General features: G+C 39.6%; 1 protein-coding gene and 1 long non-coding RNA gene across 4 annotated transcripts in view; one reads left to right on the plus strand and one right to left on the minus strand.

Moving 5' to 3' along the window:
• Nucleotides 1-19,023, plus strand: part of RASGEF1B (RasGEF domain family member 1B) — a 698,380-nt gene that overhangs the window by 551,685 nt on the left and 127,672 nt on the right. For all 3 annotated transcript variants that reach the window (XM_070505531.1, XM_044766215.2, XM_044766219.2), the window contains one exon: nucleotides 2,976-3,059. In XM_070505531.1, the coding sequence (XP_070361632.1) occupies nucleotides 2,976-3,059 (84 nt within the window). The remainder of the gene's footprint in view (nucleotides 1-2,975; nucleotides 3,060-19,023) is intronic.
• The window catches only part of LOC139044843 (uncharacterized), a 60,112-nt gene continuing 41,804 nt past the window's right edge, over nucleotides 716-19,023 (minus strand). The window contains exon 3 of the long non-coding RNA XR_011502165.1: nucleotides 716-922. This is a non-coding gene — a long non-coding RNA (uncharacterized lncRNA). The remainder of the gene's footprint in view (nucleotides 923-19,023) is intronic.

Genomic DNA, 19,023 nt, shown 5'->3' on the forward strand with positions numbered 1-19,023 from the left:
ACTGATCTCACTATTGAATCAACTGGCTGAGCCTGCCGGATGTCCCTGTGTCCTTCCTCCTTAAAATCCTGGATTATTTCTATCCTTTTGCACCAGGAGTTGCTCTTATATTTCAGGCACCAGGACAAACCCTGAAGTTTGTAATTACAGTTCAAGACCTTCACCGCTCCTTTGGTCTCCTTTTAGGAATCCAGTCTTAGAAAAGTAACACAGTACCTTTCCTGTGGAGATCTCTGAGCAGTTCTGTAGCTTCTCAGGAGTGCTCTGAAGCTATTATGGGAGAAGCTAAGGGGGTAATATTGCCCTCATTTTGCAGAGAGCTGGAGAGGATGGCTGACTTACCTGAGGCTTCAACAACTTTTCTCTAATTCTCTATTATTCCACTTTGTCCAAGTCCATTCTCAGCACCCCACCCCCACATTTAGCAGATGGTGAGTTAGATTGGAACCACAGTAAACACAAGCCCCCTAGCCACTCAACCACCCAAATGACAAAAACAAAATCCTGTGTATGAAGCCTGAAATGAGAAGAGATAGGGAAAGGGAAACGCTATTTAGAAATAACTGTGTGCCCCACACTGCTCTGTGTTTTGCACATGAACTCTTTCTTTCAGAAATTCCTTTCTATGTGTGACTCAGAATCATCACATATTTTCCCCCCAAACAAATAATATCTAGGTAAGAAATCTATGTTTTGCAACTGTTGGGTTGTTTTCGTCTTAAGTATACCCGGTGCAATATCAAGGGAATCTTTAGCCTAAAGAAAATCAGGCTGCACAACAACCTAAGAAAACTAGTTACACGTTACCATAGCAACTGGACCAACCTCACAATGAAGGGCAGAGTTCCTCGGATTCATCTACTGCGTCTGTAGATTGACTTCCTCGAAACAGAATCATGTGTCCTGATCGTCAACACTGAACCTGTTATTTTTATTAAAAAAGAAAAAAAAAGTTGCACTCTCAAGTTGGTATATTTTGGCCTTTTCCTCGTTGCCATTCACGGTCTTTTTATCTCTGAAAGGTGAGATTTGGTAACTGGATCCTTTGGAACTTTCATTCATGCATTCACTAATATGGTTGGGACCTGAGCCATGGGGTTTGATAGTAATTAAACTGTGATGGCTGGAACATGACCTGTGAAATGAGTTGCTAGTCTCAGTTTAACTCCTAATGGACAGAAATCCACATGCCTCGGAATCCAACCATAACCCCTGTTTTCAGACCACAGGAAGAAGTCAGAGGTTTGCATGACTTTTCCCGAAGGTAAACAGCAGGGCCTCTTCCCCAGGAATTATGCTCTGCCTTTCTAGGCCACAGACATCTACACAATTAGTCTCAAAATACCCTGCAAGATGTGTGTAAATAACACAAACCACATTTACAGGCAGGGCCACCCTGGTCGAAAGTACAAGTAATTTGCCCAGGGTAAGATAATTAGTAACAGCAGGGGTAGAGATTCCAAAGGGTCATACTCCATTCCTTTGCTATGACCACTGAAAAGTCTTCCTTTCACTCAAGAAACGTGGCCAATTAATGGACAGCAGGAGGTGGGAATGTGTCAATACTTGCTGATTCATTTTTAAAGGTCATATTCATTTTATGGGGTTATTGGTACCTACAGTTAACTTTTTTTCCCCCATAACGAGCCTCTTGATGTCTCCTTTAACAAGATTGAAAAGAGAATGAAAAATGTGTGTGGCGAGAATGAGCTGGAGGCTGGAGAGAGCTGGATCTGGTGGAGTGTCTTGGAAATTAGTGACTATAAAGAAAAAGATTCAGCTGACAAAAGGAAGGATGACTTTAATAGAAAGCGCCTACAAGGATGTCTTAGGCTGTTTGGGCTGTCATAACATGATACCATAGACTGGGTGGCTTATAAACAACAGAAATTTATCTCTTGTGGTTTGGAGGCTGGAAATCCAAGATCAGGTGCCAGCATGGTTGGATGAGGGCCCTCTTCCAGGTCACACACTTCTTGTATCCTCACATGGGAAAGGGGACAAGCAAGCTCTCTGGAGTCTCTGTTAAAAGGACATTAATCCCATTCAGGAGGGCTCTGCCCTCTTGACCTAATCACTTCCCAAAGGCTCCAGCTCCTAATATCATCACCTTGGGGTGATTTCAACATACGGACTTTGCGGGGACAGACATTCAGACCATAGCAGCATCTAAGACCTGTGTTAGATTGTGAAGGATACAAAGATAACTAAGACACGAGTCCCATCCTAAGTCGCTCACATAATAGCATGTGGATCCTGGGGTAGGGAGAAATTTATTTTGACTCTAGTCAGAAGTGGAGGAAAACAGTGAAATGTTCTTAGGGAATCTGAGCTGGGCTTTATAGGACAGGTAGGAAATCATAGGCAGATATTGAGGAAAGGGTATTTTAGGAACCAAGAACAGCACAAAGGCGTAGATTGGAGTCTGTTCAAGAAAAACACATTGGCCAAATGTGGCTTGAGGTTTAGGTTAAATTGTGGGGCAGAGTTGGAGCTGAAGCTGAGAAAGTGAAAAAGAGCCACATTTTGGAGGGTTCTGGAAAGCAGGTAGAGCACTTTGGACATCATCTCATATAGAATCAAAGATTTGAAAACCAGAAGTTTAACTGTGGTCAGTGTTTTTATGCAGTGAGATGTTAGTAACGTTTTTTTAATATTCACACAGTCTCATCTATGTTCTAGGAAGGTACTTTAACAGATTAGGCTGAAAATATTCTGCATTTGTGTCAACATGTGTGTATGAATTCCTTCAGGATATCACCGATGGTTTTGTAATATGTCCTGTACAAGGTTAAATGAGTTTGCACAGACTGCAAACTGAAGATGCCTGTGCAAAAATGCTGACTCAGGTATTTCAAGTGACAACTGTTAAGTGCTTGAGGCACTCTTGTGAGAAACAGGGAAATGGCTCCATGCAGCCGGAAAGCCAGCCAAGTGCCTGAAATCTCTCTCTCTCTGTGTTCCCTTTCTTGTAGGAACAGCAATGGAAACCTCCGATGTACAGCAGCATCACTCCAGTCTGCTTTACAAGCCCTCTGATTGAGAAGCCAATCGGCAAAGTAAGAAGGAATCCTTTTCTTGTTGCACAGTATGATTTGAATCTGTTGATTGTTATTTCCTTTTGTCTTGAGCTACTTGGGTGAGATAATCAAATCGATCTCATAAAAGTGGCTGATAAAATCCAAATTTTGAACTGTCTGGTTGGCCGTAGTCACACTCGCCCTAGGCAAGATGTTGAGCTGAGAGATGTTGAGCTGAGATTCCCTTGCTTCGGCTTCTGTCTCTACTTCCCTCCCTGACTCCCTTCAGTGTCCTGGTTTCTCAGCTCTTTGACCCACCTTCCTCTGCCCATCAGAACTTGTTAAAAGGAAAAATGGTGCTTTTAGTTATTTATATTGTGGGGGAAGAAAAAAACTTGTTCCTCTACTCTCTTAGGTTCAATACCTGGGGTGATGCAAATTAACCTGAAAAAAATAAAGACAGATAAACAGGAGAAAAGATTTATTACTTTGAATAAGGAGGCCTTCATAGAAAAGAAGGGAAGGCCCAAAGAAGCAGTTATATTTGGGGCTCTTATACCATTTTAACAAAGAGTGATAAACTGTGGAGAAGTGAGGAGAGAAAAGAAAAGGGATTTGGGCTTCTTGGGGCTGTAAATTGTGAGAAGGTAAACGTAAGGAGGACATTAATGGAAGATAAGAGTTACTTAGTAAGGTTTGTTACACAGACTCAGGTTGGTTCTTTTTCTGTTGATAAGAGTCATTTACGGTGATTAAGAGTTGTCCTCTTCCTGGTACAAGAAAGGAAGACACCTTTACAGATTTACATTACCTTTACAAAGGGAAATTTATGCCCTGCTTTTTGACAGAAAGGGGGCGGGCAGAGAGGTTTTCCTGTGTCTACTGTTTCTCAGTTGCCTTCAGCTCAAAATAATCCTTGTGCCAAAGTGGCATATTTTGGAGTGGCATATTCTGATTCCTTCACCATGTTAGTGTGAAATCCAGCCACAATACTACCTCTTTCAAACATATTTGTTATTTGAACTATCTTGTGGAATGAAAGATTTTGCCTCTAGAAGAGAAATTACAGGTTTTTGCCGGAACTACTGTTCTGAACCTGAAATCACGCCCTTCAGTCCCGCTGGGGCTTTTAGAGCCTGACGGTGAAGAGTGTGGGCTCTGTGCAGCCAGGCTGCCTGGGCTCCACTCCCAGCTCCACCCTTCATGGGCTATGTGACTTTCAGCCACGCTCAAATACAGCAGCATCATAGTACCTGCCTCCTGGGAGTGTCACCAGGATTAAGTAATTTAATATAAATTCACAAGAGCAAGGATTTTTTTTTACCTGTTTTGTTCACTGTGTATCCAAGCACTCAATGAATTATGCAAATGATTTTAATGAATGAATAAATGAAAAACAATACACATAGCAGGCTTAGAGGAAACTTAGAGCATCCTCGATTGGCTTATCTCAAAAAATGGGAGCTGGAGAAGGGGGTGTTATGTGTCAGAAAGAGAAGCAAAATTTTGGTGAGTGTATCAAGGACACTTTCCAGGCATACCTTGCCAGAAGGACCACAGTCTACCTGGGATACCTGCCCCCTCCTGTCCTTTGCTACAGCACTGCATCTCCAGACCACACACATCCAAAGACTAGGGTGAAACACGGTCACTGTAGGGACAAGTCAAAAACAAACAAATTCTTTCAATAGGGCTTTTCACTCCAACTTAAAGATATATGCGGGCAGAACCAGAGTTTTTGCAGTTTTTAAAAGGAAGTGAATCTTTTTTTCGGTGATTCCTGGTAATTTTGCTTTGGCGGCAAGCTCTGCCATGGCAGCTCTCTGCAGAGCACGAAATCCTGGCTGAAAAGGAAGCCTCCTGCCCGTGCTGTCAGTGTGGCGGACGTTTTGCAGGCCTAGCAGGGGAGCAACCCAGGCTTCTTGGGACTGAGTTCCTATACTTTGTATTCAGTGAGGTCTGCAGTTCCCCTCTCCTGATTTCAGTTCCAAGAGAGAGGAGTATCATTTGGCACAAAGATTAAACAAACAAACAAAACACGCCCTGAACATCACAAAATGTGTTGGCAGCTGCTCAGCATTCACTGCCTTGCCTTGCCTCTATCCCCTCCAACGCCTCCTGTTTTGACTTTGTTTATAGAGATTCTAAATAGACCACCACTTTATGGGGACAGAAAGAAGCCATTTCAAAGGCTGGGGTCAGAGGTCAATAAACCCTGGAGGGATCTGCTTTGACGAGATTTCATTTCAATTCAATAGCCAGTCTTGAGTTTACTCAGTGTTTTCCTAGACCTGGTCAGAAACATGAACAGCAATATAGAAACGGTAGGAAATGGCTTTTTGGAGTGCTTTTCAGAGAGCAGAAGGAGAGTGAGTGCAGTATGGCTGTTCTTGGTTAGTGATGTTTCACTATGTGATTCGCAGGCCTCCCTCCCCGGCCAGGGCAGAGTTAGCAGGTGGGCGTCTATACAGTGACACCAGATCTGTCTCGAGTTGAGTGGAATTGCTCCCGGAGAATACTCTTGCTCTCTTTTCTTCCCATAGCTCTGGCTTCTGGGCTTAATACACATGCTGTAAAAGACTTTAATGAATTCGTTTGCAATCAACTCTGTTATCCATCCACCTGGAGGGAAAAAATAATGCCAAAAATGTAAGCAAAGTCAAGCTTTAATTGTAGGGGTGAATGGAAGGCAGTGTTTGGGGTGGATAATTGAAATCTATGGTTGATCTACCCAGAATCAAAACTCACTGCCAAGAAACTTTCTGTTGGGTGGAATGCTGCAAGCTGGACCCGGATGCGATTTCTACCACCCAAATTATGGTGCCCCAAGCTGAACCAATGACCAATCTTTCCTTGCTCCGGGAGGAGGAAGGATGTTTTGAAAACCCCAATTGGAAAACAGAGGATTTTAATGTGAGCTCATAAGAGAAAAAAAATATTTGGGAGCCAACTCCAATCTTATAACTAAATGATAAGTCTTTTCATTAATGGTTATGATTAGAGGGTAGGAATAAAGGAGAGAAACATCTTGGAACAGATAGGGAGAAGCAAGAGAAATCACTCTGGACAGCAAGTAAACAAGCCTGGAATACGTGATTATCCACCCTCAGCTCAAGAGGAGTTGGGTGTTTTATTTTACATAATTGGAGTCAGCGCCTTTTGAATAGAGCATACAAATTTATGTAAATAAGAATGCAAATGTTAAAAATATGTGTTGTGGGATTTCCAGGGGATGACCTGGCAGCTTTGTCTTCCTTGCCTTTGCAGCTGCTAAATATTGCATTGTGAAAGCTTGAGATGAACTTATTTCCCCAAATCCCACAGTGTCATAACTAGAGGACTTTCTTTGTAATTTATAGGAGATCCTCTGGAGAATGAATTAAGACGGACTACTTTAATGTATTTGACAGTAAACATGTTACCCCCGAGAGGTTGCACAGGCTAACAGTAAATGCAAAAGGGATTTCAGGATTTCAATAAATTAATGGCAGCTTCAAAGTGGACTATTGAAAGAGAATTAGGCAATAATGATGGAGACAAAAGCAGGGATTTAGGGAGATAGGTAACATCAGAGGATGGCATAAAATTCAACTACCAAGCTCTCCTCCAAAATTCCAGCAAGGCAAGAGACTGGGCTGAAAGAAGCATTATTTCGACTCAGCAAAGCATTGTGCAGATTATACGAAGTCAAAACAACCCAGTAAAGTTCTGTGACCTCGGCAAACTGCACAGAATACACAAGTAGATGGAGCTGTTTTGAATTAGGAGATGCCCATGACCACAGCTATACCGACCTGACTTTCTCAAAAGAATTTAGGTGACAGGTAAACTTGTCCTCAACCAAAAGAAATGTAACTTGAATGCATTATGTGATTTGACTAGAAGGCCATGGAGAGAGAAACCGCCATGAAGGAAGCAATGTTATTAAATGGAAGGATGGCTAAGAAAGTAACAAGGCTCGCTCCCTAGGCCTTCTGTATTTGTGGTTGAGTGAAGGGGAAACTGGAGGAGCTAGGTGGAAGCAACTGGATAAACAACAGATAAAAAGAAAGGAACTGGTGAACTCAGAATCAACAAAAAGTAGAGCTGCTTTATTTCAAAGTTGGGTGGCATCTGTGGGAAGAATAGAAATGGAGGTGTCCCTTTTTACAGATTAATCCTTAGCTCCTTTTAGCACTGGAGAATTTTTCTTACCAAAGGAAAATTTCCCCAAGCAGACAGGGGCCATTTTAAGAGTAGTCTTCTAAGTCACAGCCCGTTGAGAATCATTGAACTTTACATCATTATATCATGTCCGGGTCTGGATAGACAGCGCCAATTCTATGAGAAGAACGTTTGGACTTAATACTCAATATTGAGGGCTCAGTAACCCAAGAAGACGGAGAAGTTAACCTACAAACTAGTCTGTGGCCTATTGCTACTTCCAAAAAAACCACCAAAAGTAGGAAATGGAATAATCAGAAGATAATAATAATTCTGAGCAAAGCAACCCACTACAACTACTACAGTTATAGATAAACATAATTTTAATTTTTTGAGTGTGAGTGTTCTTGACTTGACTGGATCTATTTCTCTATACATTTAGCTTCTGGTCACTGAGGCAAATGAAGTAAGCCAAGTATTTTCCTTCTAGGACTTTTTGTGACAAGGTAAAAGAAACTCTTAAGTTAAGGGGTCAGTTTCCTTCTTCTTCTAAAATAATGGAGATTTTGGTTGGGCATATGTCCACTCAGCTAAAGAGCACATTTTCCAGACTCCCTTGCAGCTAGATGTGGCTATATGATGAGATTATGGCTAATGGGATGTAAGTGGAAGTGATGTATGCTATTCCTAAGGCACGCCCCTTCTGCTGACTGGAATACAGATGTGGTAGCAGAAGCTGGAATAACCACCTCAGACCAAGAGAGGATGGCAGAGAAACCACAGTGAAGAGTCAGGGTCTCTGACTACAAAGAACCGTTCACTGCTGGTGTTCAGACTGCTACTGCCTGAGACAGAAATCAACTTCCATCTTGTCTACACCACTACTATTCTGGCCATTCGTATAGTAGCTGCAATGGTATCCTAGTGCACAATTAGAGCAGAGGAGAGAGTGGGCTGCATGCTCTATGGGAATTCACAAGTCACTTAGAATCCAGTGAAGGAAGAAGGCAGAGCCTGGTGCAGTAAATATCAGTTAAAGGAATGAAAATGCTCAGTTGCTGACATCTAGCTCCTAAATCGAGCCTGGTTGAGGAAGGAGAGATAAAAAGGCTAACTTCTAACCCTGAGATCAAGGTGACGAGTAGAACTCTGCTTAGCAGAGAACTCCATCTTTGAGTTCCAAATGTAGTAAACCCAGATATCTATCATATACTGAATTTTGGAGAACTTCTCCTTAGAACGGAGGCAAACAAAATCTACTGAAAACACTCAAACTCCAGCACTGCAGTGGAGCCCATTATTTGGTCAAATAACATTTCTATTGATACTTATTGTATGTAAAAGCCGTCATTTGTTTGAAAATATTTATAAATATATTCATGTGTGTACTTGGCATAAAATATTCTTTGTTTCATCATCTGAAGCAGGTTTAGATTCCCTGGGGCAAACATTTAGGCCTCCAGCTTTGGCTATAACTCTATCACACCGGATTTTATGGGGGGGAGTGAATTGTTAGCTCATCCCTCATTTTAGATCTGTTCTCCTTTTATTTAACATAAAGTAACACATTGTTTTAGCTTCATAAATTAACCCCCTAAAACATCAGCTGTTACTGCTACCACACATTAGAGTCTATGTCATTTTTTCCCATCATCTCTTCTCCCGAAATACCCGACCCAATGACATGCACATAGTGGGCAGGTAGTGCTTGACTGTTGGTGGTTGAATGAATACGGAATCTTAGTTTGTTATTCAATCAGCTATTTTCATCTTCTTTTCCTTATTTGTAATGGTTGTTGAAGTAGTATTGTATGTGAGTGTCCTACCATACCTACCAAAGACGAAGAATTTTTAAAAGCAATATCATTGCACTGTCCTGTAAATATTAAATAACCAGAGGTGAGAATATATATCCCTTAAATTTAGATTTCTGGATTCTCACTACCACACAAGCACAGCCTCGGCTGAAGTTTAGGTCCATTGGTAGGAGTTCAACTGGGTAAGAAGTGCAGTGTGATGCCCTGGACAAGAACTCTGTCCATCCCACCATTCCTAACAGGTAAGATGGCTCTATAAACAGGCTTGATAAGCTCCAAAGCGTTGTAATAAGATTTAACAAATATGCTTAAACCAATGGTAGTTCAATTTATGTCCTCCTGTAAGCACATAAAAATATTCAATGCCAGCTCCTAAAACCTACAGAAAATAAATGAAATGTGGACAATTAATGTCTGTAGAATATATTTTATTAGGTTTATAAAATTCATTTATTCAGAAACAGGTAGATGCCTATATACTGTAAAAATGGGAAACACCAAACTCAAACAAAAATTGTTCTTGTTCTTCTGACCTGCTGTACAACTTATCCATAAAGGCTGAAAATATATGGTACAACATGTGTGGACTAAATGCACAGCCACATCACGATGTACTTGATGTTTAAATATGAGATAAATGTTTTATTAACAGCACACGCACACACAGAATCACCAACTCTTGCTACTGGGGAATGCGCCATTATCAAAGGTCATGAAGTCATATTTGTATTACAGAACTATTGTTTATTCTTTCCTTGTCTCAGTGTGCTGACACTTTCCCATTAACACTGCCCTGATTTCTCTCCCAGAACCCAGCTGAAAAATATTAAGTGGCACTTCTGATGGAAAGTGCTAAGTAGATTCCTGGTCTGTTATTAATGGAAAAAGGAACTTTAATTTGTCCCACCTGTAAGTAGGGGAAACAAACGCCCTAAGACGGCCATAGGATATATATATACTCTCTGTTCACATAGATCGGAAAAAAACAATATCACTAACCTCTGAGAAATAGCACTACAGAATTATCAGTAGAATTAAGACAGGCTATGCTGTTTTGCTATCTTCCCAATCTCTGGGTGCCCTTGAGGAAGCCAAAGGAAGCCCTTGTTGGAAACACTACATTCGAAGCATTCTATGATAGCCAAGTATCCACAAAAAAAAACCCAAACACTGAATGCCTTCCATGTGTGAGGCAGTGTGCTATAAACAGTAATCCTGGGCAATTTTGTATAAAGAACAGCAATAATAATTATTATAGTAGCCACCATTGTTTGAGGACTCTCTTCCAAACACTGACATAAATTCTTCAACCGAGTCTCTCATTTAATCGTTTTATAGATGAAACCTAGAGAGGATAAAGAAGTTGTTCAAGGTCACGGAGCTAATAAATGGTAGAGTTGGCATCCAAAACCAGGCATGCCTGACTCAAGAACCTAGGCCTAACCACCTGCTGGAGAGATGATTTTGTATTTGGACGATCTCTTTTTGGTTCCTGTTTGAAATATAATCAAAGTTTCCTGAAAGGACTCAGAAGGATGCCAAAAAAAGTATGACCTGGCTTATATTATGGGTCACTCTGGCTACAGTTCACCAACCTTAGATTTTCATTTTCCAAAGGCCCCAGTTATAAATAGCAACCCTGCACAAGTGGGAAATAATGTGTGAGCATGCAGTATTAGCTTGGCTCTTGAAAAGCAGTTGCTTCACAAAGAACTTTAAAGGGAGCGTGAACTGCAAAGATATCACCATGAGGTTACTCAGATCAAAATAGTGTTCTTCAGAAGCCATTCCGTATATTTTGGTGTCCCAGTTTGTCTCCCCTGGGAGAAGGAAGCTTAGTGCTCACCTAATCCGTGAGGCTATGCATTTAATTTTAAGAACTTTAACACTCTCAGTGAAAAGTCAAAGAGGTATTATTAAATATCATTAAAGTTCAATTTAATGATAGAATCACAGTAAAGCCAAGGGTAGAGCTGAAATCTCCACTTGCCACTAATGCCCGTTAAGTTTTTCATAGAGGCAGTTGGGACGCCTGGTAAAATAAATGAGTATGAATGAAATGAACAGAGCAGATTGCATAAAAGTTTATGGTCTGAAGAGTAGGGAGGTAATTAGTGGTGCGATGAACTCCCCAATTGTGTCTGTGTTTAAAGGTCATTTCCTGCATTTTATGAGAGATGGGGAATTACATTCAGGCCCCCATAGAACTTTGCTTTTACTATTATGAACATTTATTTCACCTGACCTTACTTTAGGGTTGGTTGATTGCATGTCTGTCTTTTGCAGGGGCTTGTAATCTCCATGGCTGAGGGCTTGGGCGGGGCGGGATTGTGCCTTATTCATTATTTATGTCCCCAAAACACCAAGTGTAATTCTTTCCATATTGTAGCTGCTTGTTAAGAAGGAGAGGGAAGTGGTAGAAAAAGAAAGGGAAAGAAATTCTCATACTGTTGTGCCTGAGATGCTGTTTTCCAATTACCTGGGTTCAGGCTGCTTTTCGTTCAGTGCATTCCGAAACCTCTCTAAGGAATAGCTTAGTGAAAAATTCAACCTCACCTTAAAAGACATTTGCTTCCAGAATAACTCTTACAAGGCTCTATTTATTTGCAGAAGGCAGAAAGTGCAATTTTTACACTAAGGACTTTGAAAGCGAATCAGTAATAAGAGACGTGGAGATGAAACCAAAATAGAAAAAAAAGAGAGGGAGAGAAAATGTTCTCATGCTTTGTGGCATGGCAGTTGTTTCCTTCCTTCTCTGCACCAATAAAAGTGATCTTGCCAAGGTCAGTAGGAAAATCCTAACTGCTAAACCCAGTGCACATTTCACTTCTTTTCTAACTTGACTCAATTGACCTCTTCTCGAAAGTTGTTCCTCTCTTGGCTTTTATAAGAGCCAACCATCCTAATTCCCATCTGATCTTCTCAGTCTCTTTTGCTATTTCATCTTCCCTTAATAATACCTCCAATTTGTGTTCCCTAGTGTTTCACTCCAGATGTACTTTTTTTTTAATATCAACTATCTCTCCTTGAGTAATTTTCTTTATTTTCTTGTTTCATTTGCTCAGCCTCTTCAGAACTGAACCAGTTAGCTTCTCTTTCTCTCTTCTGATTTGCCTGCTCTACAAATGTTCTATTCCTCTCTCAATGAATGTTCCTACCTCTACCCAACAATTCAGGCCAGGTACTTGGGCATCATCTGTAATGCTCTTCTCTCTCTCATCCATTCACTTGGCCACCCAATTCACATGGTTCTAAATCCTTAACATTCACTCTCTCCTTCTCCATTGTGATTGCTGTAATTAAGGCCTTTGTTATTTCTCATCTGGTTACTGATGAACCTTCTAACTGGTTTCCTTATCTTTGCTCTCATCTTCTTTTAATACCTCTTCTACACCACTACGGAGTTTTCCTTTCAAATTGCAAATATGATCAAGTTATTCACTTAACTAAGAGGTGGAATGGCTTCCCATTGACTACTGAGTTTGTCTGAATCTCTCTGAATGGTAGAGTGAGGCATGAATGACATACCTACCCCCACCCCCTAGCCTCAGCTCCCATTGCTCATTCCCTTGAATCTAACACACTACTCCCTCCTTCACGACTCTGTGCCATCATGCATGTTCTTCCTTTCACTTATTTCTACCTAATCCCCTCCTCTTTTTCAGTGTATCTTACAATTCTCACAATATCTTACAATATCTTACAATTCAGTCGATCTTCCACTTCTCTTCTGCCCCTTCTACAACCTCTATTCTGAGTTATAACCATATTTTGGATGTTTTCTATTACAGCATTGCTCTTACTTTGTTGAAATTGTTTGCTTGTATTTCTGTCTCCTCTTAGTAATGGAGTACATTTCTTATCTTTGTATTCCTCAATGTGTGCTACAATGTATGGCATACGCGAGGCACTGAATGGTCTGGAAATCCTGTTTGTGCTTATGAATATCTTGTCTATTCATTTCAGCACTTACCCAGAATTCAGAGTTCATTCAAACCCAGCATTCAGAACTCATCTTCCCACTTATACATTTTAGGATTCTCTTGGCCAGAGTACCTGACGCTAAACTTTCATTAATTAAAATAAAACACTCCTCACAGATGATTAATGCCAATTATTATGCTCAAGATCATTGTAAGAAAAGGAAAGATTTTTATCAGTTAGAGAAGATGAAGACAGGGCCTTGGCCAACATGAATTCCTCCCTATTAACTGATAACGATTAGATAATTGAGGAAGATAGGCATATTACCCCATTTAGGTAATTCCACCAGATCTACCTTTATTAAATAGAATTATAGTGGGAGTTAGAACTGCCTGCTGTGCCTTGAGAAGGCGTTGTTTCCAGATGCTGTTTGTACCAAGAGAAGGAAAAATGGTTATTGGCTCCAGCTTGGACTTTTGTTAGGAGGTCAGTCATGAAAGAAACTTCGTACCTTGAAAATATCTGACCAGTTTAAAATTAGGCATTCTGATAGGGAAACGCCAAGTGTGAGAAGATCAGAGCTTTGTACATACGAATTTAAATGTCCCAAAAATACGAGTTTGTGGCACTAAAATTGACGTTCTTTAGTTTTAGTCAATACTGGTAATTATAAAAATAAAATTTAGTGGAGATGAGATACAAGAAAATCAAGAATCCTTACACAACTTCATTTCAGCGTAGAACAACTCTTACTCTGAGAAAAGTATACATTTATAATTATATAATCAAAAATTTTATTAAATATAGTAGATGACCATCATTTGATCAATAGTGTCATGTATTCTGCGAGATACTAAAGAAGCTCTTTCTGTCTTAAGGGATATAGAATGACTTAGTCAGCACTGGAAGGTAATTTAAATGTCATCTGGTCCAACTTCTCGCCTGAAGCTTAAATCTTTCCTACAAACACCTGCCAAACCTCCTGTGGCTATCTCCACTTCGAGAAGATTTCTACCACCTGAGGCAGTTCATTTCATATTTATGTAGCTCTTATTATTAATGACAAATAAAATTTATGGAGTGCTCACTATGTGCCAGACACTGGGCTAAGCATTTTATCTTCAGAAATCCTATGTAATCTTTATCACAACCTTGTAAGATGGTACTGTTATTATTTCCATTTTACAGATGAGGGGGAAACTGAGACTTAGTGAGGTTGGGCAACTGCCCAACATCTCACAGCTGGTAAGTAGAGGATCTGGCTTTGACTACACAGTCTGCGTTCTTAAACAGTATAAATATGCAGCCTCTCTAACTCGACTGCTTCCCTATGTTGAGCTGAAATCTACTTTCTTATAGCTTCTATGCATGGGTCCTAACTTTTAATGATATGACACTAAACATGTCCAGTCTCTTTTCCACATGACAGCTCTTCACATAGTTGAAGACAGTCATCTTATCCACTCTATCCCCTCAGTCTTGCCACTGGATACACAATTGCGTTGCCTTCCATTTTTCCATGTGTGAGATGGTCTCTGGGCCCTTCAGCATCATGATCACTGTCCTTTGGACAAACCCCATCTTAGGGTCTTATACATTTAATATGGCATAAAATCATATTGGCTTTGTTGGAAGAGTGGAAGCACAGGTTGAGTCATATGCTGTGGTCAACCAAACTAAGTGTTTTGCATACATGTTGGTCAGCTATATCTCTGCTATTCTCTATTCACACAGTTGGTTTTTCAAACTTGAATTTAGAGCTTTTACTTACCGCAATTATATTTTATCTTAATAGTATAGTTTATTGCTCTAGAATGCTAAAATCTTTTAGGATCGAGATTCTGCCATCTAAAAGTTTTTGTCCCTTTGTATTCATTATTGTTTGCCATCTGTTAACCCATCCCAAACTTAGTGGATTAAAACAACAATTTGGCTCCTAATTCTATGTGTCAGAATTTAGGCTTGGCCCAGCTTAGGGGTTCGTTCGACTGGGCTTGACTGGGCTGACTCATGCATCTGTGGTCAGCTGCTAGGTCAGCTGGGGCTGGTTGGTCTAGAAGAACCTCAGCTGGGATAGATAGTTTCTGTTCTACGTGGTTTCTCATCCTCCAACAGGCTGGCCTAGGCTTGTCTACGTGTTAGAAGAGGGGTCCCAAGATAGCAAATGAAACCAAGAAAAGCCTCATGAGTCCTAAGCTCAGAACAAGGACACTATCATTTTCCCTGTGTTCTATTGGCCAAAACAAGTCCCAAGGCCAGCAACTGTCAAAGCTGGTGAAATAGACTCTGTCTCTTGATGGGAGGAGCTTCAAAGTCACTTTATAAAGGGCCTAAATATAGGAAAATACAACAATTGTGTCCATTTTTTTTAACCTACCACATCTTAGGGTCACACCACTTGTGGATTTGATAAACATGTCATCAAAATTATCCTTTAAAAAATTCATAGGAATTTCAATTTAATAAGGTCTAAAAATAAAGTCCTATGTAGCATACCACTTTTGCTCTTACAGTCTAGTTAGACAACCACAGCAAATACACTGTAAACAGTAAAAGAAAAAAATTTGCATGCTAAACTATCCCATTCTGTTTCTAACGAGGTGTAATTTAAAGAACAAAGAGATCTACAAGGGCCACCACGAGGAAAATGCTTGTAGATGAGTTTATACTTGATCCAGATTAAACAAAAAAAACTACAAACTGTATTGGGAAAGAGAAATGAGAAATGTGTTGACATTGGCGATTAGCATGTACAAAAGCTTACAGGCTCAGAGAACAGGCTGGAGTGACAGTATTGAAGAGTTGCTCTGAAGAATGAGCCATAACAGGAAGGGTGGCTAGGTGGTGGGGGTCTATAATGAAAGAACTTGAAAGTAGGAAGTTGAATTTGAATTTGATTTTGTAAGCATTGGGGAACTATGGATGGTTCTTGAGTAAAAAGACAATGTGATTAAAATGTTTGCACAATTAATTTAGCATTAGTTTGAATGAGACAATTTTGGAGTCAAGGAAACTATTGAGAAAAGCCTTAAAGCTTTTTTATTCCCGATGAAAACCAAATACCTAATGCCATTTTTCCTAAGGTAGTCTTAAAAAAAAAGACAAATAATTTCCTTGCCAATAAGTTTCATTTCCCTCAATTTAAAGAGCAGGCAGAAGGTGTCAACATCTGGAAAGCGGTGAATATGTTCTTTTTCTTGAAGAAGAAGAAAAAGAAATGTAACTACTTCTGCTTAAATTTGAGTCATTATGTCATGTGTACAGATTTTTCAAGGTTATTTCCCTCAATGGCAAAATGATTGTCTGCAGAAATAAAAAGCTGACATTTTCAAGATTCAAAAATTTAGTGATTGAAGAAAACCCTGAGTAATCATGAAAGTCTTGTTTTCCATTCTGGTATAGAAGTGCTACTTACTGTAAGAGGACATAACAGACACCCCAACCTTCTCCAATATTCTCTTAGTCTGAGTCCCACTGTGGGGTCTCTGTAAATAATGAAATTTCTCTCCCTAATCAATTTTCCAGTGCCAGGACACTGAGAGTGTTGGTAAAATTATTGGATGTTGGAAAACAGTTTGGGATACCCCTTAGATAAGCACTGTAGCCAGTCAAAATTCCATGGCGAGGTGCATGGTGTAATAAAGGCTATCTGGACCACTTGTCTGGAGACCTTCTTGGAATACATCTTTTCTAGAAGAAATCGATTTAAATCCTCATTTCCCTTATATACTGACATGAATTCGAGATTGGGCCAAGATTTGAATGTTTAAAAAAAAACCCATGCCATAAAATCTTGGGAAAATATTTAATGATCTGATATTATAATAGAGTAAGACTTTCTAGGCTTAAAAGTATTGGAACCCTGGTGCGCTAATGGATCTAGGAAACAATTATTAATGACTGTTAAAACTGTTAGCTCAAACACTGATTGGGAATTTTATAAAGGATGGATCAGGCTGACAATACCTGCAAGCGCTAGTTACTTTTAACATTACTAAAAGTGGGACACTCATGACATGATGCAAGAGGAATTTGACAGCACCAGGTATGAAGTATTTTGTCCCCCAAAAATTAAACCTGAAGTTTATCAAATCTGTAAATCCAACTACCACCTGGTAGAAAATTCAAGGACTAGAAGAACATGGTCAATGACATCACAAGGATACAGTCATCCAAATCCAGAAAGTGGGATATTCCTTAGGACAAATGGCCCAGTTTCTTCAACAAAAAAGTGGCATGGAATATAAAAGGGAGGGGAAACCTCAGTGACAGCCAAATATAGCACACGGACCCTATTCGAATCTGGATCCAAAAATCCAATTCTGAAATGATATTTTTTTTAAAAAAATTAGAGAAAACTGAGCCTGACTGGATATAGATATTAAGGAATTATTTTAAATGTCGATAGATATGTTGGTTGTTATCTGAAAAGCTCTTATCAGCTAGAGATATACTTGTATGTGACATGATATTATGTCTGAGATTTACTTTAAAATGCATCAACAAATGAATGGTGAGGGGACAGGAGAGAATAAATGAAACAAGAATTGCAGAATGTTGGTAATTATTGTCCTGGTTAATGAGTACATGTGGGTTCTCTATAATATTCACTTTACTTTTGTGTATATTTGGAAATATTTGTTCAAATTATTTGAAGTTGTTGGAAAAGAATCATGAAGGAAGTGATTCATGTAATTTACTACGTAAACAAAATTAAGAATTTCTATGCCTTCTTACATGATAGGCTGGGGGAAATATTTGTTGCAAATATGGCAGAGTTAACATGCATTTTCATACACATACATGCACATACATGTATACATACAGGCTGATAGGAAAAAGACTAAGAGCCCAACAGCTAAATGATATAAACAGAATTCAGAAGGGGAAATGCCAATTGCTTAAAATTTCCCTTTAGAAATAATCATAAAAAAGCAAGTTCAAGTTTTTGAACTGCTAAAGCAAGCTATTCTCCAGAACATATATGCCTTTTATGTCCTGGAAAACAGTCATTTCCTATGATCAATAGAGAAATTTTTTTAAATAGTAGCAGCCTTTTTGTTAAATGCCAAAAAAGTGTCATGTGCTGTACAGTAAGGACTATTTTTGGAAAGTCTTTCTAACGCTTCTCCAGTGCTGATAAAATCCTCGCCAAGAATCCCCGCTGGGGCTGAAGAGGGAGTGCGTCAAAACGAGGAGAGGCTCATGACAAGGAAGGGCTTCACAGGGCGCTTCCGGGGGTGTTGAAGATGCTCTTAATTTGGTTGATGGCCATATGGGTGTTCCTTTATAGCTGCTTCTTAAATTGAGCGTATAGATTTCATGCCCTTTTTTGTAAGTGTATTGGATTTTATAATAAAAGTTTTTTTCTTTTTTAAAGTAAACCCCAACAAGTGTGGTCACTCACATGCCTTGAGTTGCCTTATGTGATGGTTGGCCTGAAATCACCATGAGTGAGCAAAGGGGAGCTGACTGCCTTGGAATGGAGTCCAACGTGGGAGTGAGCCTGAGGTTCTACAGTGGTAGAAGCTGTTTCTCAAGAGGAACTCTTAATTCATGTTTGGCTACAGGGGCTCCCCAGAGGCATTGTTGGCTGTTGGGGAATGTTCATCTCTGGAACTACCTTAAAATTAGAATACCCCAGGAAAACCCGAGAATCCCCTGAGAAATTTTTTTCCTTTTTTAATCCCATCCATATGGGATGTTTTTAATAAGCAAAGGAGCTCCATGTGTATTATAGATAAAGACACTGGCATCAGGACTTCCTAAGAATGGGTAGACTCTAAAATGGTTTTCTAATAGTGAAAATGGATTTACTTTTAATTATTTTTATCTTCTTACCTAGTTCCCCCAGGTGACTAACACCACATGTTTAAAAGATGGAAGGTGGGAGTAAAGGAGTAGATGATTTGGTTAAGCTATGATCTTACAAAATCAACCAAATTTGTTCTCCAATGTTAACTTTCAGCTCTAAGATGCTGCATACAATTTGTAACTGATGTGTCCAGAAGTTTTGTTTGTTAAGCAATTGTGTCTAGTCAATGTCAAATCCTATTCTTAGCATCAGGTGCTCAACCATAATTTGTCCATGATTGTGCAATAAAAAAATAAGAAGAAGA

The sequence above is a fragment of the Equus asinus genome, chromosome 3 (genome assembly GCF_041296235.1).
Source record: "Equus asinus isolate D_3611 breed Donkey chromosome 3, EquAss-T2T_v2, whole genome shotgun sequence".
NCBI lineage: Eukaryota > Metazoa > Chordata > Mammalia > Perissodactyla > Equidae > Equus > Equus asinus.